The 26,579-nt window shown below is 48.2% G+C and overlaps 1 protein-coding gene across 1 annotated transcript; it reads right to left on the reverse strand.

Moving 5' to 3' along the window:
* Positions 1–2,314: 2,314 nt before the first annotated feature.
* Positions 2,315–21,220, reverse strand: FAM3A (FAM3 metabolism regulating signaling molecule A). Its single transcript, XM_044306713.1, has 10 exons — positions 21,122–21,220; positions 13,459–13,532; positions 12,696–12,806; positions 12,504–12,527; positions 7,828–7,951; positions 7,645–7,703; positions 7,401–7,451; positions 5,666–5,750; positions 5,462–5,588; positions 2,315–3,748 (listed from the first exon to the last, which is right to left on the reverse strand). Exons 2-10 carry the CDS (start codon positions 13,469–13,471, stop codon positions 3,650–3,652), a joined length of 693 nt encoding a protein of 230 aa, XP_044162648.1. The 5' UTR covers positions 13,472–13,532; positions 21,122–21,220; the 3' UTR covers positions 2,315–3,649.
* Positions 21,221–26,579: the final 5,359 nt, after the last annotated feature.

The following is a 26,579-nucleotide window of genomic DNA, read 5'->3' on the forward strand; positions in this document are numbered from 1 at the left end:
GGGATTCCAGGGTCCGAGGTTCCTGGGTATGAGCCATCCTACCATCTGGGTCCACTCATATGGGTAGGAGTCAGGGACAAGATTAGGGTAGCATTAGGAGGTTACCAGCTCCCTTTTCTCAGTGTCTGCCTAGTTATCTTTCCCATTTCTCCACTGTGTTCGGTGGGGAGTTTCCCCCACTCTCCACGTGACCGTATGCTTTGGGTCATTGTCCATTTTGAACACCCATTTCCGCCCAATCGTTAACTTCCTGGCTGATGTCTTGAGATGTTGCTTCAGTATTTCCACATAACCTTTTTTCCTCATGATGCCATCTATTTTGTGACGTGCACCAGTCCCTCCTGCAGCAAAACAACCCCACAACATAAAGCTGCCACCCCTGGGTTTCACAGTTGGGATGGTGTGCTTAGGCTTCTCCCTTTTTCAATTTTAGTTTTGTCAGACCACAGGACATGTCTCCAAAAATGTAGGTCTTTGTTCCTGTGTGCATTTGCAAACAATCTTTTTTTTTTTAGGTTTCTTCTGGAGTAATCGCTTCTTCCTGGCAGAGTGGCCTTGTGGATATTGACACAATCTTACCAGCTTCCGCCATCATCTTCACAAGATCTTTTGCTTTTGTTCTTGGGTTGATATGCACATGTCTAACCAAAGCATGTTCATCTCTGGGACACAGAACCCATTCATCCAAAGTAAATTCGCTGATCCCCATTATCCATATTGCTTCCTTTGTTGGCTGGATTCGTTTTTCCATCACATTATACACTACTCGTTTCCATGGTTACGACCACCCTGCAATCCATCAGTGGTGGTCGTAGTTGCACACTATAGGAAAAAGCATCAGCCTCTCTGGTGGCCAGTACCATGGTACACCACATAGGCTAGTGCTTTTTTTTCTATAATGTGCAAAAACGACCACACGGATGGATTGCAGGGTGGTCTGTAACCATGGAAACGAGCAGTTTATAATGTAATAGAAAAATGAATCCAGCCAGCGAAGGAAGCAATATGGAGAATAACAATACATTAGTAAGTGCCTTGTATTAACTTTCTCTACATGATAAATGCCACTTACTGAAGTAAGACAATCCCTTTATTAAAGGAGTTGGCCAGTTTCCTATATTGATGAATTCTCCTTCCCATTGAAGTGAATGGGGACAGAGAAGCTGTAATTACTCCTCCTCGTCGCTCTAATGACGACAGTGAGCAGGTAAACAGTGAAGAGAATGCAGCGCTCGTATGAGCGCCGAGTTCGCTTCAAATAGCTGATTGGCGGGAGTTCCGGGAGTCGGAGTCCTAAGGATAGGTCATCAATATAGGGAACAGGCCAACCCCTTTAACTGCAATGCCTCATTTTACCTATGGCAGAACCTGAGGGGGATGAAAAGGGGTTTTCAGTCCTTTTATATTGATGATCTATACTTGGGAAAGGCCATCAGTTCCAGATAGGCAGGGACCCGGCGCCCTGCCAATCAGCTGTTCAACAGTACCTCCAGAGGCAGGTGCTGGAACTACACTGCTCCATCCAGTCTGTAGTCAACGGTGCCGGTTACTACAGCATTGCTCCCACTGAAGGGAATGGGAGCAGTGTTGCAGTTACCAGCGCCATCCCCTACATAATGGATGAAGCTGAGTAGTTCCGTGGCCAAAGCTACTGAAAAACAGCTGATCGGCGGGATGCCAGACCCCGTTGATGGCCTATCCTGAGCAAGAAGAGTTGACAACCCCACAACCTTGGATTACAACCGATTGCTAGGGGGCAGCAGAACACCCCCTTTAAAGGACATCTGTCAGCAGTTTTACCTATGAAACTGGCTGACCTGTTACATGTGCGCTTGGCAGCTGAAGGCATTTGTGTTGGTCCAATGTTTATATGTGCCCGCATGGCTGAGAATAATACATTTTTTAATATATGCAAATGAGCCCTTTAGGAGCAAAGGGGGTGTTGCAGTTACACCTAGAGGCTCAGCTCTCTCTGCAACTGCTGCGTCCTCTCCACTCTGACAGAGCCAGGTGTGATGACGATTTCATTGCCTGAATCTGTCAAAGTGCGGAGGACACGGCAGTTGCAGAGAGCAGAGTCTCTAGGTGTAATGGGAACGCCCCCGTTGCTCCTAGAGGCTCATTTGCATATAATAAAACGTAATTTTTCTCAGCAATGCGGGCACATATGAACATGGGACCAACACAGATGTCTTCAGCTGCCAAGCGCACATGTAGCAGGTCAGCCCGTGTCATAGGTACAAAACTGCTGACAGCTGCCCTTTAATATATACTGAATAAGCATCTCCTTTAAATAAAAACACAGGCGCTGGAATAAGAAACAAATTCAATTTAATGGAAAGTACACATGACATTATGGTAAATCCTCTGTTTAAAAAAAACGTCATCGTGAAGAAAGCACTTGGGCGTGCCCTCATCTGTCCTTACTCCATTACATACGCACTCGCAATCACTGTGCACGCACCCATTCCTAATGTAAGAGGTAGGTCTTACACCAGGGCAGCCATACATCACTCCCCCTGAATAATGGTAGATGAAGGCTACTGATCCTCAACCTCCATTCTGGATCATGGCTATATTTTTGGTGTGTGGTGTAAAATCACCACGATTTAATACCGCCCTCCCACCTCCCCGACTGTTTAATATTAAAATAAATTAACTTGGAACATCAGAGTAGATTATATCCACCCTTTGATAGACCTCTTAAAAATACCTTGTCGCCATTGAGGAGGAAGTAGTGGTGGGCCATCAGATCTAGTGATATGTCACCTATCCACAGGAAAAGTGGATGAGCAAAGGGGGTCCGACCGCTGGGGCCTCCAATCAAGAGAAGGAGAGTTTTGAGTCTCCCATTTCAGCATGTGCGCTGACACTCCACTCAGGTGGGACTGCCGGAGATGCAGATCTGAGTGGCATTGCACATCCTCAATCATCATTCCATTGAAACAGGGGACACGGGACCCCCCTTTCTTGCGATAGCCCAGAGCTCAGACACCACCTGTCCTGTGGATAGGTGATAAGTGTCAGTCTTAGTAAAACCCCTTTAAAACAACTATTTCAAAACAGAAAACCCAAATACACTCTCTTGATTGAAAGAAAATGGGAACGTGTGGATCGGATCCTGTTTCCCTTGACGTCATCTTCAACCAATCTGAATGTCTTGAAATTTAGGACCGTTCTAGCCCTTAGCTCCCCTCCCCGGCCTCAAATGGCTTCAGAGTCTCCTGAGGAATCTGTCCGTGCACATCCAGTTGCAGGACGTCGGAAACACGCGGTCGTGCTTTCAGAGGTTTAGCCCTAAAATTCATCTGCTGCTGCTCATGCAACGGGGACGGGACATGCACGGAAATGTACAATAGTGTTTTGCAGATTGCAGCTTGGTAGGTTTGGTTTCTTCATGCCGCGTATCAGGCAGACTGCACGTCTCACATGTACGGTCATCCGGAGGCACTGGAAGGAGGAGGACACAGGACTAGCAGTAAGATCTGGATAAGGTGCAGTTTCTGTCGGCAAAGAATGGCCAACAGCTCAGAAAAAAATACAAATAATAAAAATAATAAAATCACAAAAAGGGAGAAATCGGGTCAGTTGCACGATCCATCACAAATGCACTCAAGGTCCTGCTTGGGTTGATGTCTTCGCCACTCTTTCACTCCACTTCTAGCGTACGCTGGGGCACACAACCCTCCAACTCCACGGCCTCAGGCCAGCCTTCATACTTGTTGCTGCCTTTACTGTTCTTTATCAGCTGAGACACAAGGAGACAACTCAATATAGTTAAAAATAGTCCACCTAGCCTGTACCCCTAGAGATGGCAGCGATGCTAATGGCGGCGGACCAGGCACCTCTTCAGGCTGTTGGCATCACGGCCATGTCTAAGGGTAAAACTTATATTAGACATGCAGATCATCCAGGCGATTGTCGGGAAGGAAGCGTTGCTCGTCAGTGGAGGAGACAAGTGAAATTACATGCAGCGATCTCCTCCACAGTATAATGTCATTACTCATCACCATACTAAATCATCATTTGCCGGCAGCAGAGAGCGATTACACAGCACAACCTGCCGCCGGCAAATTATGATTTTTCAAACCTCCTAAAAGATTCCAATTGCCCAATGAACGAGCATTTGTTCGCTCATCGGGTAATCGGTGGCAGTATTACACCGACAGATCATAGTTAACGAGCATTCATGAAAACGCTTGTTAGCAATGATTAACTGCGCGTCCACTATTAGCTTAAAGAGGACCTTTCACTACTCTACAAACGAAAAACTAACTATACCTGTGGGCAGAGCGGCGCCCAGGGGTCCCCCTGCACTTACTAGTAAGTCTGGGCGCCGCTCCGTTCGCCCGGTATAGGCTCCGGTGTCTGCGCTCCCTCTGACTGATTTCTTGTAGGAGGCGTGTCCCTTGCTGCACTGCTGGCCAATCGCAGCGCACAGCTCATAGCCAGGCTATGAGCTGTGCGCTGCGATTGGCCAGCAGTGCATAGCCAGGCTATGAGCTGTGCGCTGCGATTGGCCAGCAGTGCAGCAAGGGACACGCCTCCTACAAGAAATCACCGCCGGGCTCCTTCACAGTGGGCGTGGCTGGACTCCGTCATAGAACGCTTGACTCCTCTAAGGTTAATTTACATATCTATAAAATCTTTTTTTTTTTTACACAATAAAAGCACATAGAGCTATGGAGAAATAGATATTGCGGATGTGCTAGCGGCCATCTAGCAGCCCATGCCCTAAGCTCTATACCCAAAATCCAGGTGACAGGTTCCCTTTAAGAACAATCAAGTTGGAAATAGTGACCCAAGGCTAGTTTCATATTAGCGCTAGAGATTCGGCAGGCTGTACCAGCAGGGAACAGCCTGCTGGATCCCTCTGCATTCCGGCACTGCCGAAAGCTTTAAGGGGTTTTCCCATCTCAGATAATAGGGGCATATCGCTAGGGTATGCCCCCATTGTCCACCTCTGGGTGCTGCACCTACACAGAGAACAGAGTCCCAAGAGGGCGCACTGTGCATGTGCAGCCGTCCTGGCTCAGCTGTTGCCATCGGCCCCATAGAAATTAATGGAAGCTGTGGCAGCACAAGCGTGATGCGCTCCCATTCACATCTAGGGCGCTTGGTGGTGGCCGGACCCGGGGAAACCCAGGGTCCTCCAGCCACCATCTCCCCTGCTCCATTCTCAATATAGGTGCAGGTCCCAGCGGTGGGACCCGCACCCATCAGACAATGGGGACATATCCTAGCGATATGCCCCCATTGTCTCAGATGAGAATACCCCTGTACAGCCTCATTAACTGAAATGGGGACCGGCAGAGATGCAGCCGCAACCCCGCAATATGCCTAAAATCGGATGGAAGAAAAATCGCTGCGTGCATTATAGTGAATGGGGCCTGACAGACATTCAAGCTTACTTCTATTACTATATACTACTTTATAACACACAAAGGAGAAGGAAACTTACCTGCTCAAATGGAGACTTATCCTGAACCCCTTTTGCTCCCACGAAAACCCAGCTATCTCTGAAGGCTACCTCCTTTGCTGAAGAGCTTCCCAGCTCATTGAACATCTTCCTAGCATCCTCACTCATTCTGGAAGAAGCAAAGAATGGATCACACCACGGAAAAGACGAATTTTGGGAAACTTTGTGGCCTGATCAGCGACTTACTTTGTGGCTGGATCATCGTAAGAAGCCAACATCACCAAGGTGCCTTCATGGATGGGACGCAGAAAATTCAAAAGCTCGGATACATCTGAATAAAGAAAAGAAAGACCAAACCCATGTTGTAAAGATGATAACTAGGCGAGGTGCATTGGGGGTAGAGGGGTACATGGACCCACAGGGATCAACACTTTGGAAATAGCTGTCTAGTACAGACACAGTTGTAGTAAATGCTCAGCTGTAGGCAGGTGTGGATGGGTTTTTAGCTTTTGCATGTAAACAATAAAGTTTCTATTCCCTGACAGCAAGAAAGATCTTGAAGTAATCAAAACACAAACTTATTTATAATCCACAAGTGGTAGCTTAAAGGGGATGTCTCACTTCAGCAAATGGCATTTAATCAGGTAGAGAAAGTTAATACAAGGCACTTACTAATGTATTGCGATTGTCCAGATTGCCTCCTTTGCTGTCTGGATTCATTTTTCCATCACATTATAAATTGCTCATATACAGGGGTTTACGACCACTCTAATCCAGCAGCGGTGGTCGCACTTGCACACTATAGGCCAATGCGCACTCCGGTGGTCCCGGCCACCACACAGGTCGCTGCTTTTTCCGGTCATGTGCAAGCACGACAACTGCTGCTGGAGATGAGCAGCGTGTAATGTGATGGAAAAACGAATCAAGGCAGCACAGAAGGCAATATGGACAATCACAATTAGAGATCAGCGAAGCGAGCTTCAGATGCTACATTTACCAAAGCCGATTCGCTAAAAAAAAAAAAAGTGTTAAAATGCTGTACAGAGATCCTTCTCCGTACAGTAGTAGAATGTACTGCCTCCGATGAGGTAAAGTCCATTATTCACAAAGTCGCGCAAGACTTTGTTGAATAACTTCGGTAATTGATTATTACAGTGAAAAACCACTTCAAAACTTGGAACCGAACTCGGCTTCAGCGCCAAGTTATTTTTTTTCACTGTAATAATTAATTTCCGAAGTTATTTGATGAAATCTCACGCAACTTAGTGAATAACGGACTTCACCTCATCAGAGACAGTACATTCTACAGTACAGAAGGATCTCTGTACAGCATTTCAACTAATTTTCTCTACATGATAAATACCATTGGCTGAAGTGACACAATGGATCAAAGGTCTGATAAGATTGGGAGGGGGGGGTCCAATCAGAGGTCTGATAAGATTGGGAGGGGGGGGGGTCGAATCAGAGGTCTGATAAGATTGGGAGGGGGGGGGGGTGTCGAATCAGAGGTCTGATAAGATTGGGAGTGGGGGGGGTCCAATCAGAGGTCTGATAAGATTGGGAGGGGAGGGGGGGTCCAATCAGAGGTCTGATAATATTGGGGGGGTCAATCAGAGGTTTGATAAGATTGGGGGGGGGGGGTCCAATCAGGGGTTTGATAAGATTGGGGGGTTTGAACTGAGGTCTGATGAAGATTGGGGGTCTAATCTGAGGTCTGATTTAAAAAACGTTTTCTTTATTATTTTCGTCCTCTAGGTGCATCTTATAAAGTGAAAAATCCAGTAATATATTAATACATGTGTATGGGCTCAGGTTGGGAGAAAACGCTGTGGCCCGCCATCTAATGTGTATGGCCAGCTTAGCATTTCCAGACCTGCACGTCCCATTCGTACTGGATGTGAACAGTAAGGCACCAGTTGCTTGCGCTGCCCGTGTGACCCTGCTACAACCACACAGTATAACCGTACACATCAGAACTTGCCTCCATCCCACATGTCAAAAGTCTTGGCCTCTAGGAGTTCTCCATTCACTCCTGGAAATGCAAATGAAGAATATGTTGGTGGACATCAGCAGACATTATAGGACCCTACAGCAAAATTCAGAAAAGTCTGACCTCAAGGGTATCAAACATAAATTCCCCCCATATTTAGCCTCCTACATGTGAGGAGATGCAGCCATAGAAGCTTTGCACTGCTTGGTATAACAAGCTCCGTCAGGCCACTGACCGTTAACCAGCGCAATATTCAGTCCCCGGCCGACGTTGTTCTGGACGCTGCTCATCACCCTGCAACAGAAAGCGAGCCTGTAACTGAAGGGAGGAAACTCTGCGTGCCCCCTTCATGCCATCTGGCATACTTGCTCAGCATCATGGGTACTACAACACCCACAGTCTTTCAGGCACGACTCACATTTTATCTTCAAAGCAGATTTTCGGGCCAATGACGTTCGCTGCTCCGCTCACTACCCGGAAGGCAAAGTGCTTTTCAGGACAAGGCTGCGGCAAGCCACATTTATATTTCCTAGGCCGTGGGTCTGAGAGGAAAGACAAGCAGAGGTCACGGACGGGCAAAGGGTGTAGACAGGACATCGAAGAATGGGCCACTAAGGGTCAGTTATGAAACTGCCAACCACAGCACAAATGACATGAGGCCAGGAGCATAAACTGTGACCACCAGTGTATACCTTCAGGTGGTCACGCAGATCTGCACTCTGCGATAGCCACTATACGATTAGTACATTGGTCTACAGCATCTAGATTTTGGGGGGGGGGGGGGGGGGGGGGGTTAGCAGTGTACCTGACGATTCTAACCCATCGGCCCCCACATGTCTTTAAAGGGATTATACCATTATTAATGTGACAAATGAAAATCAGACATCATACAGTACAGGACAGTCTCTAACAACCAGCCCTGTACCTCACATGGGTCCAGAGATCTCCCCCTTCATTGCTCCAATTGTTCTCTTCAAGCTAGCAGCTCCGCGAGTGTGTCCTTTATGCTGCAGCTCTCTCACTATCATAGCTCAGGGGGCGAGTCCTTTCTGCAGGAGCTCTCGCCCCATCACAGCTCAGGGGAAGAGGCCTTTTCTGTAGCAGCATTCTCCCCATCACAACTGAGGGGACGTATCTTTTGTGCAGCAGCTTCCTCCGGATCACAGCTCCGGGGGTGTGTCCTTTCTGCTGCAGCTCTCTCCCCATTACAGCTCAGTAGGTGTGTCCTTACTGCTGCAGCTCTCTCCCTATCATAGCTCAGATGGACTGTCCTTTCTGCTGCAGCACTCTCCCTTTCACAGCTTAGTGGTGGTGCCCTTTCTACTATAGCTCTTTCCCTGTATCTGCAACAACATAAAGCTGGTGACAGTTGAAGATTTAAACTGAGCACATGCGACCTCATGGAGGTGGAGAAGAAAGAAAATTAAAAGAACAAACAGCAGGTGGCGCTATACAGATACATTTTTATTAAATTGCTCATGCACTTTTTCCCCCCAGGCCGGCAGTGTAACGTCACTCACTCAGTCATGCTCTTCCCACTTCATTAATGAAGCGGACGGAGCAGGAGCGTGAATGAGTGAGTGACGTTACGCTGCTGGCCTTTGATAGTGAGTACTACTACAGATGACTACGGTAGTTTAACAAACCAGAGCCCCTGCTTGAGCATTAAATAAACAGTGCGTCATCCGCAGATCCCCTCCACGACAGCGCGTCCTCCGCAGAGCCCCTCCACGACAGCGCGTCCTCCGCAGAGCCCCTCCACGACAGCGCGTCCTCCGCAGAGCCCCTCCACGACAGCGCGTCCTCCGCAGAGCCCCTCCACGACAGCGCGTCCTCCGCAGAGCCCCTCCACGGACAGCGCGTCCTCCGCAGAGCCCCTCCACGACAGCGCGTCCTCCGCAGAGCCCCTCCACGACAGCGCGTCCTCCGCAGAGCCCCTCCACGACCAGCGCGTCCTCCGCAGAGCCCCCTCCACGACAGCGCGTCCTCCGCAGAGCCCCTCCACGACAGCGCGTCCTCCGCAGAGCCCCTCCCGACGACACGACAGCGCGTCCTCCGCAGAGCCCCTCCACGACAGCGCGTCCTCCGCAGAGCCCCTCCACGACAGCGCGTCCTCCGCAGAGCCCCTCCACGACAGCGCGTCCTCCGCAGAGCCCCTCCACGACAGCGCGTCCTCCGCAGAGCCCCTCCACGACAGCGCGTCCTCCGCAGAGCCCTCCACGACAGCGCGTCCTCCGCAGAGCCCCTCCACGACAGCGCGTCCTCCGCAGAGCCCCTCCACGACAGCGCGTCCTCCGCAGAGCCCCTCCACGACAGCGCGTCCTCCGCAGAGCCCCTCCACGACAGCGCGTCCTCCGCAGAGCCCCTCCACGACAGCGCGTCCTCCGCAGAGCCCCTCCACGACAGCGCGTCCTCCGCAGAGCCCCTCCACGACAGCGCGTCCTCCGCAGATCCCCTCCACGACAGCGCGTCCTCCGCAGATCCCCTCCATGACAGCGCGTCCTCCGCAGATCCCCTCCATGACAGCGCGTCCTCCACAGATCCACCATTAGTTCAAAACCCACCAAAAGCACACCTTTAAATATTTTTTTCTCTGATTTTCCTCCTCAAAAACCTAGGTGCACCTTATCAAGCGAAAAATACAGTATTTTATTTTTATTACATGCGATTACAAAAGTATTCAGATCCAGGTGCTAGCTTGAAAAGGGTAGAATGTGTTTTGTGGCATAACCCCTTTAAGTCTGTTAGCGGCTTCCCTTCCATAGAGGCAGAGCATACAACTGCCACAGGGCACAGCACAGAACTGGCCTGGGCCTCATATATGACGCACAGGAGTATTTTCCTGCTGCCACCACTAGGGAGCGCTCACTGCATAGAAGATTTTACCATACATTTACCATAAATCCATACGCTCTGAGCTCCCCCTAGTGGTGGCTGCAGGTGCCAGAGTTTTGTAATTTATTACATTATTTGAAACTCTGGAATCTTGGCAGACCTTCATATTTACAAAACCCTTGCCAGAGTCATGCCACACAGGTCTCATAGTGCCCAGATTTTGGGGGGAGGTGGGGGAGGGTACCTCTCAATTTGCAATCCTGAGCACCAACCCTTAGGGCTGTTTCACACGAGCGGATGCCGTGCGTGGCATCCGCTTCGTGAAAGAGTGCCAAGACCCGATGCAGACTGCTGAGGCACAGAGCATTAACATGATTGATAATGCTCCGTGCCTCTGCAGTCTGCATCGGGTCTTGGCACTCTTTCACGAAGCGGATGCCACGCACGGCATCCGCTCGTGTGAAACAGCCCTTATAAAGACATATTACAAAATTACACTGGTCTTGCAAAAAAAGTTTCTCTGCCCTCAGTGTACTTGGGAGAGAGTTGTATAATGTATAATTGATCACATAGATGGGTATAGAAGTACAGGTTAAAGTGGAAATCCAGAACCCCCCACTATGTATGCCTGTTACCTGAAAAACCTCTTCTATATCTCACTGGTGGTTCTATTGTCTGTAGGTACCTCATTGCTTTAATAAAACGCAGCACTTTCTGCACAGACACCAAGCAAAGCTACAGTGTAAAGCATGGGGGAAGAGACAGATCAGCACCTGACCACCTGCTGAGAATATCAATTGCTGCAATTGTTGATCATATTACTGTATATTCCAATGGAGCAAACTAAAAAGCAAGCAGTGACAATGACAGAAAGTCAACAGTGGCACCCAATGATAGTGACTATGAGCACGACGGCCTTCCCGCCTGTCTGAGTGGAGCAGTCATTTGGGTCTGTGGTTGGTAAATGAGCCTTAGTGTGCAGGGTAGACTTTATCCATGGGTGACCATGCAGGCACTTCACCCCAGGGTGGGTCCCAGCTGCACCCACGTGATTTAAACAGAGAACACCCCAGGATAAAAATGCGATTAGCATTCACCAATCATGCATAGGTCTTGGTATAAACATGTAGAAGTAGACGGTCTGGTACGCTCAGTAGAGGCGGGATATTCCCATCTCACACACACCACAGGATAGAATACGAATGTCTGATACAGGTGGGTCCCACCTCTCTATTAGGGCGCATTCAGACGACCCTTTACGGTCTGCAAAGTGCGGATCCGTAAAAGATGGATGCCGTCCGTGTGCCTTCCGCAATTTGCGAAACGGAACAGGCGGCCCGTTATAGAAACGCCTATTCTTGTCCGCAATTGAGGCCAAGAATAGGACATACTCTATATTTTTTACGGCGCCGCGGAACGGAACAACGGATGCGGACAGCACACAGTGTGCTGACCTCATCTTTTGCAGCCCCATTGAAATGAATGGGTCGGCACCCACTCCGCCAAATTGCGGAACGGATGCGGACCCATGCAGGACAGTTGTCGGGGATGCAAGTTCGATAGGTAGGAGCCGCATTTATCATACATTTATGGCATATCCTGTGAATATATTTAAAGGGCATCTGTCAGCAGTTTTGTACCTATGAAACTGGTTGACCTGTTACATGTGCGCTTGGCAGCTGAAGGCATCCGTGTTGGTCCCATGTTCATATGTGTCCGCATTGCTGAGAAAAATGATGTTTTAATATATGCAAATAAGCTTTTGGGAGCAACGGGGGCGTTGCCGTTACACTTAGAGGCTCTGTTCTTGCTGCAACTGCCGCGTCCTCTGCACTTTGACTGGACCAGGTGTGATTATGTTTTCACTGAACCTGTCAATCAAAAGTGCAGAGGGCGCAGCATTTTCAGAGAGGGCAGAGCCTCTAGGTGTAACGGCAACGCCCCCGTTGCTCCTAGAAGCTCATTTGCATATAATAAAACATCCTTTTTCTCAGTAATGCGGACACATAAGAACATGGGACCAACACAGATGTCTTCAGCTGCCAAGCGCACATGTAACAGGTCAGCCAGTGTCATAGGTGCAAAACTGCTGACAGACGCCCTTTAAGATGGGGATACCCCTTTAAATGGTGTCATGCATACAGCTGTGTCCACAGCAACTTGATGATTAGCGTGTGGATTTAGAATGGTTAGTGAGAATCATTAGTTAAGGTTTCCAGTGAGAAGAAGTTAGTAGAAGTCACTGGCGCGAATACTCACCAGCCGTACTGATCACATCGGAACCTGCAGATAATGAGCACAATTGAGACAACATGGCAAATATATCAAGCAGGGCGGCAATACATTGGGGGGGAGGGGGAGTGCAGTGTGGCTTCGATGGAGCATATAATACCATTTACGAGTCTATGAGATGAGGGAGGCACAGCACGGGGCGTATGGCGGGTTACTTACCACCCATAATCTGCTGTAAACGGGGGAAGCCATTCTGTGTTCCCAGGAGGATTCCCGCTAATATCCATGTCAGGCCCAGGGTGAGCAGTACCACGATTATACGCACTGGACCTGTGGTCAAGGGAAAGAAGTCAATGTAGCTCTCAGACATCTCATTCCCATCAAATAAAGTTATGATCGGTGGGGGGCTGACCTGGGGGACCCCCACCAATCCTGAAAACGAAGGGTGAATGCAAGAGACTAGGCTGGCCAGGAACTGCAGACCTAAATCAGCACGGTGGCCCTTTTTTTATTTTCAGAATCATGGTGGTCCCAGAGGTCAGACCCCCATAGATCATAAAGTGATGGCATAGCCTAGTGATACGACATCACTTTACAAGATGCCAATAGCCCTTTAAAGGAGCCTTCTATACTGATGACCTATCCTCAGGCAGGGGTCCGACTCCCAGCACTCCTGCAGATCAGCTGTCTGAAGGGACTGCGGCGCTCCAGTCTCCTCACACCTTACCAAGCACAGCGCCATACACTGTATTGTGGCTGTTCTTGGTATTGCAGCTCAGCCCCATTCACCTGAATGGGACTGAGCTGCTCCTAAGCCACGTGACGTCACTGGCTTGGGAAGAAGTTGGAATGCTCACTGGAATACAGCAGATTGGCAGGAGCCCGAACATCGCCGATCAGATACTGACGAGTCCTATCCTGAGGACAGGTCATTAATATATAGGAGGACCTGGAAAACCCCTTTAAGAGTTGGAGAACTTACCCGCTAACCGCATAATTCAGTGAAGAGGCACAAGTCCGGCCCTAGTGCACTGGGCTCTTCTCTTCTAGCCGTATCTGGAAAATAGGAAGCGCATGTGTAAAAGATATTACTACATGCATTGCACATGCAGGGTTAAATGGGACTGTCACCTAATGATCTGGTGGGATGAAAGGAATCAAAAAGCCCCTCTACTGAGAAACTTGGGTGTCACACACACAGTCAATGGATCCCACGTAAATCCTGACCCGACATTCATGCGTGGACCAAGTAACGCTGGAATGATCTGGTAATCTGACATTCTCCCACTAGATGGCGCTGTGTTACCAGTGTTTAGGGACCACATGCTCTTACAGGTCTACTTATGGTGTGATAAGTGGCAAAACATACAACCCACAACCCCAAAACGCTCCCAACCCAATGCCTATGAAGAGCCTCATTTCACTCTTTGATCACACCCCAAAATCAATCAGACCTCCCGCAGCGAGCCGTCCTCCTCACTCTCCAGCGCGGTCATATGCAAGATCTTGTCGCTGGGGCCGAGGAAGGAAGTGCTCATCGGTCCCAGGGTCAAGACGTGGCGCCAGGAAGGCTTTTGGCTGATCTTCCAGAAATCTTCTTTCTTTGTGAGACTTGTGGCTAAGGCTTACGGCTAGAGATATGCGAATTTCATATTTTGAAATTCGTTTACGCTTCGTTTGATGGTTAAATGTGAATTGCGTTATGGATTCCGTTACCACGGACCATAACGCAATTCTATGACGGAATGCCTTTAGACTGCAGGCATGCTCAATCTGCGGCCCTCCAGCTGTTGCAAAACTACAACTCCCGGCATGCCTGAACAGCCTACAGCTAGCATCCTATAGCAGGGCATTGTGGGAGTTGTAGTTTTGCAACAGCTGGAGGGCCGCAGGTTGAGCATGCATGCTCTAAAGGCATTCCGTCATAGAATTGCGTTATGGTCCAGATGGAAGCGCTCATTGCTGGAGGGCCGACGCCCACATACTGCGGCGGGGCACGAGAGTGCATAGTTCCCTGCCGCCGAAACCTTGGCGCAGGCGTGCAGGATGAAGTCATCGTGCGCGCCTGTGCCAGGACGCAGCAGCACAGCGAAGTGTGCGCACCTTCCTTTCCTCTGCAAGCGCAGGTGAGTATTTAGCTTTTAGTTTTTTTTTTTCCCAGTTTTTATTTTATGTGCCAACTTAGGGGGACGACATGGGGGAGGGGGGCACACAGGAGGACATGTGGGGGAAAAATATTATGGTGGGATACTGTGTGGGGGCAAATTACGATGTGGGGGCAGTGTGGGGGAAATTACAATGTGGGGGCAAATTACTATGGCGGTTACTATGGGGGCAGTGTGGGGGCCTTGCTATTGGGGAGGCACTGTAGAAGCAATTCTATTATTTTTGGGGACACTATACAGGGATTATTACCTGGAGCACAATAGAGGGTGGTATTATTACTGGGGGCACTCTGGGGGACATTATAACTGCTGTGGACACTATAGGGACATTTGGGGTAATTTATCAAACTGGTGTAAAGTAGAACTGGCTTAGTTGTCCATAGCAGCCAATCAGATTCCACCTTTCATATTTGACAGCTCTTTTGAAAATCCAGTTCTACTTTACACCAGTTTGATAAATGACCCCAATTATGTCTACTGGGGTCACTATTTTTTCAGCAGTATAGTTCCTGGGGCATTGGGGGCACAACAGGCACAGTATTGGGGGTGGCAGCAGGATGACACTGTGGGGACACCAGGATGAGGAGGTTGATGGAAAAACTGAGAAATCTAACGTGTCTGTGTTACAAACTGTAGAGACGAGATGTGGCTGAAAGAATTTGTAATGGCGGTCTAACGGAGGAGAAGAAAGAGAAGGTCTACATGACAGGAGATGTCCCTGGATGTAAGAGGTATGTGGTCAAGTACTGGGGGGGGGGCAGAGAAAGGACCCGCCCCGGGTGCCAAACACCCTAGGCACGCCACTGCTCAGAGGCTACTTTCGGGTAGTGTACCTCTTGGTGAGAGATCACAGACTGCTACACGTGCCTCTACGCACTGGAAGATATTTTGCCTAGTTGACAGAGAGAGGGGCTGAATCACTCAACTGAGAGAAGCAGGATGGTTGTTTAGACCAGTGTTTCCCAACTAGAGTGCCTCCAGCTGTTGCAAAACTACAACTCCCAGCATGCCCGCACAGCCAAAGGCTGTCCAGGCATGCTGGGAGTTGTAGTTTTGCAACAGCTGGAGGCACACTGGTTGGGAAACACTGGTTTAGACGACTTGCCCGCCATATAGGCTGTTCTGATCTAGCTGTTGGGAGCAGTGGTCAAGTGGGGGGCCACATACACAGCAAACAGGCACCAGTACAGAGTATTTGATTCGCTGACAATCACAAGCAGCTCCCACAGTTTCGTTGTTCACCATCCAGAGACAGACGGCTCCTTCATTAGACCCGTCTCAATTTCCAGGCGCTTAGTAGAAGGGAATTTGGCGTCATGGTGCACATTACGAGTCCTACCATTGACATATGTGCAGGACATCCTGCCGCCACATGGGTTCCTCTCATGGCAGGGCTTCCAATAAGATAATGCTCGCCCACACACAGCAAGGGTTTCCCAGGAATGTCTTCAATGTGCCAACTTCAGCAACCTGCCCGTACCCGGGCTAGAGGCCGCATCTCACCCCGCACCCGGGCTAGAGGCCGCATCTCACCCCGCACCCGGGCTAGAGGCCGCATCTCACCCCGCACCCGGGCTAGAGGCCGCATCTCACCCCGCACCCGGGCTAGAGGCCGCATCTCACCCCGCACCCGGGCTAGAGGCCGCATCTCACCCCGCACCCGGGCTAGAGGCCGCATCTCACCCCGCACCCGGGCTAGAGGCCGCATCTCACCCCGCACCCGGGCTAGAGGCCGCATCTCACCCCGCACCCGGGCTAGAGGCCGCATCTCACCCCGCACCCGGGCTAGAGGCCGCATCTCACCCCGCACCCGGGCTAGAGGCCGCATCTCACCCCGCACCCGGGCTAGAGGCCGCATCTCACCCCGCACCCGGGCTAGAGGCCGCATCTCACCCCGCACCCGGGCTAGAGGCCGCATCTCACCCCGCACCCGGGCTAGAGGCCGCATCTCACCCCGCACCCGGGCTAGAGGCCGCATCTCACCCCGCACCCGGGCTAGAGGCCGCATCTCACCCCGCACCCGGGCTAGAGGCCGCATCTCACCCCGCACCCGGGCTAGAGGCCGCATCTCACCCCGCACCCGGGCTAGAGGCCGCATCTCACCCCGCACCCGGGCTAGAGGCCGCATGTAGGCTACAGGTGGCCAACAGAGTCCTAGAGCCTCCTGTCTACAGCTTCCTACCCCAATAAACTCTGCTTTCCCCTCTAATATTGTAATCACTTCTTGGTGCGGCAGTTTTTCGTCAATAAGTGTAGATGAAAGCCCCTAAGGCCTCTTTCACACGAACGATACGGATTGTATCAGGATCTGTTCGGGGGGGGGGAATGGTTTTGCTCGCAAGTGCAGCCAGTCTCGTCTACGATTGCGTTCAGCGTTTGTTTGTTAAACGCGGGTGCAATCCGTTTTTGATCATTTTTCACGCGCAAAGAATTACACACTACTACTGTCTCCTAGCAACTATCAGTGAAAAACGCTTTTGTGTACATTTTTTAGGCAACATCTCTGCGTTCAGGAGAAATCGCAACACGTTCTATAATGTGCATTTTTCACGCAGCTCTGGCTTCATAGAAGTGAATGGGGCTTGCGTGAAAAACACACTTCTATGAAGCCAGAGCTGCGTGAAAAACGCACAATACAGAACGTGCTGCGATTTCTCCTGAACGCAGAGATGTTGCCTGAAAAATGTACACAAAAGCGTTTTTCACTGAAAAATGTACACAGACCCATTGAAAATGAAAGGGTCAGGATTCAGTCCGGATGCGATGGGTTTGCTTCACGCATGGCACCCGCACCGAAAACTCCCTCGTGTGAAAGAAGCCTAAGGGAACGCCTACACGTGACATTTCATATAATGTATTTCAATGGTGTCGCAATGAGACATGTTGCGACGTGGCAATCCAACTTGGATGGATAGTTTGCGACTGTTGTGTCGCAATGTGTTGCGTTGCTCGACCACTGAAATACGTTACATGAATAGTAATTTAACCCTAAACGGATAGTAACGGCTTCTACTCAGGATACGCCATCAATATTGCATTCCTTGAAAAAAACCTTTAAAACAGGAACATACATACCCTCCTAAAGTTCTATTATTAAAAAAAAAAAAAAAAAAAAGGCCAGAGCCTGCTGTGATAAAAAATAATAAAAATAATCGTTAGCTGCAGCCCTAGTGGATAGAGAGTGCCTGGCTATCAAGGGGGCACTCGAGTCTCTCCGCTATTTGTTGTGGAGAACATTCCGTCTGGTGACCGACCACTCCGCTCTCAAGTGGATGTGCCAGGCCAAAGAGAGGAATGCCCAAGTCACCAGGTGGTTCCTGTCCTTACAAAACTTTAGGTTCTCCGTAGAACACAGGGCAGGCCGATTGCAGGGAAACGCGGATGCCCTGTCCCGAGTATACTGTATGGCATGTGTTCACCCCCTCAGGGTTGAACAAAGGGGGGAGGTATGTAAGAAGGTACAAGGAATCATCGTGGATGATAGGTACGTGTCATCGAGGTTCCTGGCCTTGGTGGAGTGGAGCAGTTGCTGTTTGACACCTTAATACTTAGTATGGTTGTATAGCTGATCCGGAACGGCACTTACTGGGAGTAGTCAAAGTGCTGGGTGGGTGACTACTCCCCATGTTCCAGGCCGGGTTTTGCCAGGCCTAAAAAAAACAGCCAGCACTGCCAGGTGAGGAGGATTACCTCAGTCTGAGGGCTCATGCACAAAAACGTATTTTCTTTCTGCTTCAGTTCTGTTTTTTTGCGGACAGTTTGCGGAACCATTCACTTCAATGGGGCTGTAGAAAATACAGAAGTTACTCAGTGTGCATTCCATTTCAGTTTGTCCGCATGGCTGTTCTGCAAAAAGGTAGTTACTGTCCTATTATTGTCTGCAAATCACGGTCCGAGGCCCCATTCAATTCAATGGGTACGCAAAAAATACAGAACACATCCGTATGTCATCCGTATTTTTTGAATCCATACTGTAAAAATGCTATGCCCAGCCCATATTGCTCATGTGTTTGGTGATTAATAAGTTACTGTTTCTGTACACGATCTGCAAAAAATGGATCAAATACGGAAACCATATGGATATGTTTTGTGCAATAACGGAACGGAAGAGGACTTAAATCAGAGAAAAAAAATCAAATAATTCGATACGGAACAATGGATCAGTGAAAAACGGGCCGCAAAATAACATTAGCCCTGACAGTGGAGCTCAGGAGCTGTATGTTCTGGGATCTGGGTTGAAAAAAATAATACACCCATGGCATCAGTGGGGGCCGCCCTACAAGGTAATACCATAATTAGCCTATGTCAAAATGGATGAAAGGTCATAGAAACATAGAATGTGTCGGCAGATAAGAACCATTAGGCCCATCTAGTCTGCCCAATATACTGAATACTATGGATAGCCCCTGGCCCTATCTTATATGAAGGATGGCCTTATGCCTATCCCATGCATGCTTAAACTCCTCCACTGTATTTGCAGCTACCACTTCTGCAGGAAGGCATTTCCATGCATCCACTACTCTCTCAGGCCCTCTCCTCTGTCCCTTTCTACTGCTCCCTTAAAAGACCGATGCTATGGCTTGTCTGTCTTCCCTTTAGTGTAAGCAGACGACAGCTTCAGAGTGAGGAGGCGTGTCTCTCAGCAATCCGATCTGATTGGCTGGCAGGGAGCTGCTGGCTACAGCAAGTGTGTATGGGAAGTGAGGGAAAGCAGTTTTGGCCTCAGAGAACTGGCAGAGGAGCCATCTTGAGAAGGTCCTCATATTGCTAATGTTTAAACAGCCGTAACGAAGGGAAAAACTCAAGGAAAACAGTGGTAAGTGAAGAAACTAGTGATTTCTTTATGCCTAATGCTCCAACAGCAGTAACATATGCTAAAACTGATTTTTTTTATTTTTATGAAAACATGACAGTTACACTTTAAGGTATAGGTCATGTGAATACGGCCTTAAAAAGCGCATCAGGCAACGTGTCACATAAAGGGTCATTAGAGAAGACATGGTTACACTGGCCGTGGAAAAATTCCCATTATGGAATTGGATTATGAGCATAGAAATGGGATGAGAACAGGCGGCTTATAAGCAGCAGGGTTGCAGGGAGATCACGGCTGGCACCGACGTCAGGGTGGGGCGCCCTAGCCAACCTCTCAGTCCGTTGCTGACCACAGCCATGTGCAGATGATATATAATTTATCCCCGTTACGTCATCTCGGAGATCTGAAGCCACTGTATTGTACACACAGCCGGCAGCGCTGACACTGCCAGGGTCGGGTGACATGTCCTGGCATATGGCATTGACACTGCATGGTACAGAAGGGCTGGCATGACCCAGTGTGTTGACACAAGCTGCTTATCGCCCGGGCAGTTTTCTCCGGTTAGACAGATCACTGCCCATTACCTTATACTGAACTGTGCCAACTACACGGCACATGCACCCCCAAAAATATAAGGTAAGTAATAGGGCTGGACAGCATGCATGTGCCAGGTTACTACAAAATCTGCCTAAGTGCCCGGGCGTTGTCTACTGCTGGGAGGACTGAGGCTACAGCCTGCCATGGTTTTCTCCAGGGCTACAAAAAAATGGCCGCTTCCAAAAACAGCACCACACCTGTCCACAGGTTGTGTGCGGTATTACAGCTCCGCCCTATTCACTTCAATGGAGCCAAGCTACAGTACCGGGCGCTGTTTTGGGAATAAATCAGCTATCTTGGTCTAATCCTGACATCCCCTTTAAAGAGGACAGAGACGGGCATGCAGACTCGGGTGAGTGATGCCACCACTGCGGTACCAACCCTCTCCATTCTGCTAAAGGTCATTGGCGGAGTCAATGGAGGAGATTCCGCTTATCACTATGGGCTCAAGATGAAAGGTAACAGCGGTCATGTGATCAGCATAGGTCATGTGACACCCAGCAGCCATTTAGAGGTCACGTGACCAATGCCATATGTCAGACTTAAAGGAATTTTCCACTTTTATTAAAAATATATATATATAAATGACATCTATTTGGCTGGAAATAGTTTGGCACAAGTGCTGCCAAGCTGCTTCTCACCTTCCCGGCCTGGTTGCTAGGGACATACTGTTTAGCAACCGTGTGTCGTTGCCATGCTGCATGTCACTAGCAACCAGATTACTGAGGTCACCTAATTTTACCAAAAGGACCAAGTGAAGAAAATAATGTATTCCTATAAACAGTTTAGGGGGAGAACCCCTTTAAGCACGTGACAATGCTATATATAGACAGCATAGCAGGGATTATATGGTTGCTATGGTAACAGGCCATGCCAAGCTTCTGCAGTCATTTTGGATATTTCCCAACCTGACACAACTAAGGTTTCCGAACACACGTACAGTCCCTGCCGTTGAACTACAAGTGCTAGCATGCCTGCCAAGTCACTGCCATATGCTGGGACTTGTGGTGCCACGAATTCCAGAGGACGACAAGGCAGTCTCAGGCAAAAGCTGGCAGCAGGACACTCACCTCCGCTCGCTGCTATATCCCGTTATATCACGATATGGTCCGGCGACAGCTTCCCATCCGTAACATATCCGGAAGTATTCGCTGTCCCGAAAGGCGTCGCCTACGAGTTTTCTCAGAACGTGATTGGTGGAGAAGAACGTGGCTCGCCAGTGATTGGCTGTTTATTTAACCAATAGGGACGCGCGTCTTTCCAGGACGGCTGCCGCTCAGGGTCAAGCTTCGGTTCGGCCATGTTGCTACACCCAAGAAGCGGCGTTTTCATGGTTGTTAGGCTGAAACTGCGCTCTGAGGGAGGTGACGTGAGGATTCCAGTATTGGGCTTCCTTTCATCTATAGAAAATAGAATTGCGATATGACAGATTTATTGGGTGGACTCATTTTAGAAGTGTGGGTTCTATCTCATGGCAAATAAGGTTAGAAGTAGGGTAATGACTTATCAGCACCGCTTAGTGCCAAATCAAATAGCCATACAGTGCTCAAATAATACCGTCATACAGTGCTACAATACAGCCATATAAATCCAAAAATAATACCTCCATACGGTGCCATAATACTGTCATACAAACCCAAAATAATACCTCCATACAGTACCAAAAAGCTGCCTTGCCCCTTCAGTTTTGCCTGCTATTGCATTCAGTTGTTCTGCTTTTTCTGTGCGGGTGCAATGCGTTTTGTTGCGTTTTTCACGCACGTGATAAAAAACTGAATGTATACAAACAACATCTTTTAGCAACCATCTGTAAAAATCGCATCACGTAGCGATTTTCACGTAGCTCCATTTACTTCTATGGGGCCAGGGCTGCGTGAAAAACGCTGAATATAGAGAATGCTGCGATTTTCACGCAACGCACAAGTGATGTGTGATACCCAACGCACATGTACACAGCCCCATTGAAATGAATGGGTCCGGATTCGCATCACGCATTGCACCCGCGCGGAATACTCGCTCATGTGAAAAGGGCCTTAGAGTTCTCAAAGTATACCAAACCTACAGGGCTGAAATAACAAAACAGCTGCAGTGTCTGAACACAACTTAAAGGATAACTGTCACACTTAGACCCTAATTTCAATTTTCATATATGTAGTTACTAATAACATGATATTCCAGAATCAGTTACTATTAGACTGACTTACCCCATATTTAAAAAGATTCAGCCCTAAGCAACCAGTCTGCATAAAACTGCAATCTCCCTATTCAGTTAAGATGGCCGCCACTGCCCTCACCCTGAGGCTAATCTCGCCTGCCCTCACTAGCCAGTAACAATAGCCCCCCAAAAGTGTCAGTAACCAGAGCCTTCCCCCTAAAGGGTTAATCTCCTGCAGCACAAAGGGGTCCTCTTACCACATGTTGCTTTCATTTATACACTGAGCAGATGGCAGATCTCCCTTCCCTGGTCTGCGCTGCTTCAACTCTGCCTTCTCCAGCTCTGCTGAGTGAGGGAGCGTCTGCCAAGCGCAGGGACAGGGAGAAGTGCACACAGCCCAGGCACTGTTATCAGCTGCTGGGGAGGACCTGGCTTTAATCATTTACACACAGTCCCTGGCTTTCAGCAATGTGACCCTGCGTGCTTCTGCGTCCTCCGTCCTCCAACACATAGACGGACCCTGCATAGAAACCCGATTTTAAGCACAGGTAAAAGTAGGCAGTACAGGGAACAAAACTGTGGAATTAAGGGGTAATTGAGTACACAGTGAAAAGTTGAAATAGGGCCACCAAGGAGATATTAACCCCTTAAGGACACATGACGTATCGGTACGGCATGTTTCCCGAGTCCTTAAGGACACATGACGTACCGGTACGTCATGTGTTGTTCCGATCACTGCCGTGCGGCCGGCTGTGATCGGAACAAGGTGCCTGCTCAAATCATTGAGCAGGCACCTCGGCTAAATGCGCGGGGGGGTCCCGTGACCCCCCCATGTCCGCGATCGCAACAAACCGCAGGTCAATTCAGACCTGCGGTTTGTTGCGCTTTCTGCAGTTTCTGATCGCTGCGGTCCCTGACCGCAGCGATCAGAAACTTTAGTGTGGCGAAAATATATATTTATCACCCCCCCCTGCACCTCTGAATGATTTTAGCCCGGTGGGAGGTGCAGGGGGGGTGTTGCGGGCGGTGCGGGAGGCGGGCGGTGCGGCAGGCGGGATCGCGATCCCCCGCCCGCCTCCCATTGAATAATCGTTGGTGTACAGTGGGTATACCAGGGTGCCAGCACATTGCTGGCACCCTGGTATAAACGGCTGACATCGGTGATGCGATGTCAGCCGTTTAACCCTTTCCATACAGCGGTCCGTACGGACCGCTGTATGGAAAAAGTTAACAGTAAGAGGGAGCTCCCTCCCTCTCCGATCGGGGGGCTGCAGTGCCTTTGCAGCCCCCCGATGGAGAGGGAGAGAGCCCCCCCAGAGCCCCGTCCTTACCCTTCCCCGTCTGCGCAGTTCTGACCATAACTGAGCAGACGGGGAAGGTTCCCATGGCAACAGGACGCCTCTCAGGCGTCCTGCTGTCCATGGTGCTGAACAGATCTGTGCTGAAAGCATAGATCTGTTCAGTGTAAGTAAAATATAGTACAGTGCAATATATATTGTACTGTACTGTATTATACAGACATCAGACCCACTGGATCTTCAAGAACCAAGTGGGTCTGGGTCCAAAAAAAAGTGAAAAAAAGGTAAAAATCAAAAAACACATTTATCACTGATCAAAAATTAAAAAAATAAAATTCCCTACACATGTTTGGTATCGCCACGTCCGTAACGACCTGATCTATAAAACGGTCATGTTACTTTACCCGAACGGTGAACGCCATAAAAATAAAAAATAAAAAACTATGATGAAATTGAAATTTTGTCCACCTTACTTCCCAAAAAACGGTAATAAAAGTGATCAAAAAAGTCGCATGTACGCCAAAATTGTAACAATCAAACCGTCATCTCATCCCGCAAAAAATGAGACCCTACTTAAGATAATCGCCCCAAAACTGAAAAAACTATGGCTCTTAGACTATGGAAACACTAAAACATCATTTTTTTTGTTTCAAAAATGAAATCATTGTGTAAAACTTACATAAATAAAAAAAAGTATACATATTAGGTATCGCCGCGTCCGTATCGACCGGCTCTATAAAAATATCACATGACCTAACCCCTCAGGTGACCACCGTAAAAAAATAAAAATAAAAACGGTGTAAAAAAAGCCATTTTTTGTCATCTTACGTCACAAAAAGTGTAATAGCAAGCGATCAAAAAGTCATATGCACCCCAAAATAGTGCCAATCAAACCGTCATCTCATCCCGCAAAAAATGAGACCCTACTTAAGATAATCACCCAAAAACTGAAAAAACAATGGCTCTTAGACTATGGAGACACTAAAACATTTTTTTTGTTTTAAAAATGAAATCATTGTGTAAAACGTACATAAATAAAAAAAATTGTATACATATTAGGTATCGCCGCGTCCGTGACAACCTGCTCTATAAAATTACCACATGATCTAACCTGTCAGATGAATGTTGTAAATAAAAAAATAAAAAACGCTGCCAAAAAAGCTATTTCTTGTTACCTTGCCGCACAAAAAGTGTAATATAGAGCAACCAAAAATCATATGTACCCTAAACTTGTACCAACAAAACTGCCACCCTATCCCGTAGTTTCTAAAATGGGGTCACTTTTTTGGAGTTTCTACTCTAGGGGTGCATCAGGGGGGCTTCAAATGGGACATGGTGTAAAAAAAACCAGTCCAGCAAAACCTGCCTTCCAAAAACCGTATGGCATTCCTTTCCTTCTGCGCCCTGCCGTGTGCCCGTACAGCGGTTTACGACCACATATGGGGTGTTTCTGTAAACTACAGAATCAGGGCCATAAATAATGAGTTTTGTTTGGCTGTTAACCCTTGCTTTGTAACTGGAAAAAAAAAATTAAAATGGAAAATCTGCCAAAAAAGTGAAATTTTGAAATTGTATCTCTATTTTCCATTAAATCTTGTGCAACACCTAAAGGGTTAACAAAGTTTGTAAAATCCATTTTGAATACCTTGAAGGGTGTAGTTTCTTAGATGGGGTCACTTTTATGGAGTTTATAATCTAGGGGTGCATCAGGGGGGCTTCAAAGGGATATGGTGTAAATAAACCAGTCCAGCAAAATCTGCCTTCCAAAAACCCCACGGCTCACCTTTCACTCTACGCCCCGCTGTGTGGCCGTACAGTAGTTTACGGCCACATATGGGGTGTTTCTGTAAACAGCAGAGTCAGGGCAATAAAGATACAGTCTTGTTTGGCTGTTAACCCTTGCTTTGTTAGTGGAAAAAATGGGTTAAAATGGAAAATTAGGCAAAAAAATGAAATTCTCAAATTTCATCGCCATTTGCCAATAACTCTTGTGCAACACCTAAAGGGTTAACGACGTATGTAAAATCAGTTTTGAATACCTTGAGGGGTGTAGTTTCTTAGATGGGGTCACTTTTAGGGAGTTTCTCCTCTAGGGGTGCATCAGGGGGCTTCAAATGGGACATGGTGTAAATAAACCAGTCCATAAAAATCAGCCTTCCAAAAACCAAACGGCGCACCTTTCACTCTACGCCCCGCTGTGTGGCCGTACAGTAGTTTACGGCCACATATGGGGTGTTTCTGTAAACAGCAGAGTCAGGGCAATAAAGATACAGTCTTGTTTGGCTGTTAACCCTTGCTTTGTTAGTGGAAAAAATGGGTTAAAATGGAAAATTAGGCAAAAAAATGAAATTCTCAAATTTCATCGCCATTTGCCAATAACTCTTGTGCAACACCTAAAGGGTTAACGACGTATGTAAAATCAGTTTTGAATACCTTGAGGGGTGTAGTTTCTTAGATGGGGTCACTTTTAGGGAGTTTCTCCTCTAGGGGTGCATCAGGGGGCTTCAAATGGGACATGGTGTAAATAAACCAGTCCATAAAAATCAGCCTTCCAAAAACCAAACGGCGCACCTTTCACTCTACGCCCCGGTGTGTGGCCGTACAGTAGTTTACGGCCACATATTGGGTGTTTCTGTAAACGGCAGAGTCAGGGCAATAAAGATACCATCTTGTTTGGCTGTTAACCCTTGCTTTGTTAGTGGAAAAAATGGGTTAAAATGAAAAATTAGACAAAAAAAATAAAATTCTCAAATTTCCTCCCCATTTGCCAATAACTCTTGTGCAACACCTAAAGGGTTAACAACGTATTCAAAATCAGTTTTGAATACCTTGAGGGGTGTAGTTTCTTAGATGGGGTCATTTTTGGGTGGTTTCTATTATGTAAGCCTCGCAAAGTGACTTGAGACCTGAACTGGTCCCTAAAAATTTAGTTTTTGTAAATTTCTGAAAAATTTCAAGATTTGCTTCTAAACTTCTAAGCCTTATAACATCCCCAAAAAATAAAATATCATTCCCAAAATAATTCAAACATGAAGTAGACATATGGGGAATGTAAAGTCATCCAAATTTTTGGGG

Source organism: Bufo gargarizans, chromosome 9, assembly GCF_014858855.1.
Source record: "Bufo gargarizans isolate SCDJY-AF-19 chromosome 9, ASM1485885v1, whole genome shotgun sequence".
NCBI classification, from domain to species: domain Eukaryota; kingdom Metazoa; phylum Chordata; class Amphibia; order Anura; family Bufonidae; genus Bufo; species Bufo gargarizans.

Coding starts and splice junctions, on each gene's coding strand:
- FAM3A (XM_044306713.1), bottom strand. Junction 12,528..12,695: donor TTTACAGCAGATTATGGGTG/GTAAGTAACCCG, acceptor CATTATCTGCAG/GTTCCGATGTGATCAGTACG. Junction 3,749..5,461: donor ATAAGTCTCCATTTGAGCAG/GTAAGTTTCCTT, acceptor CTTGTGTCTCAG/CTGATAAAGAACAGTAAAGG.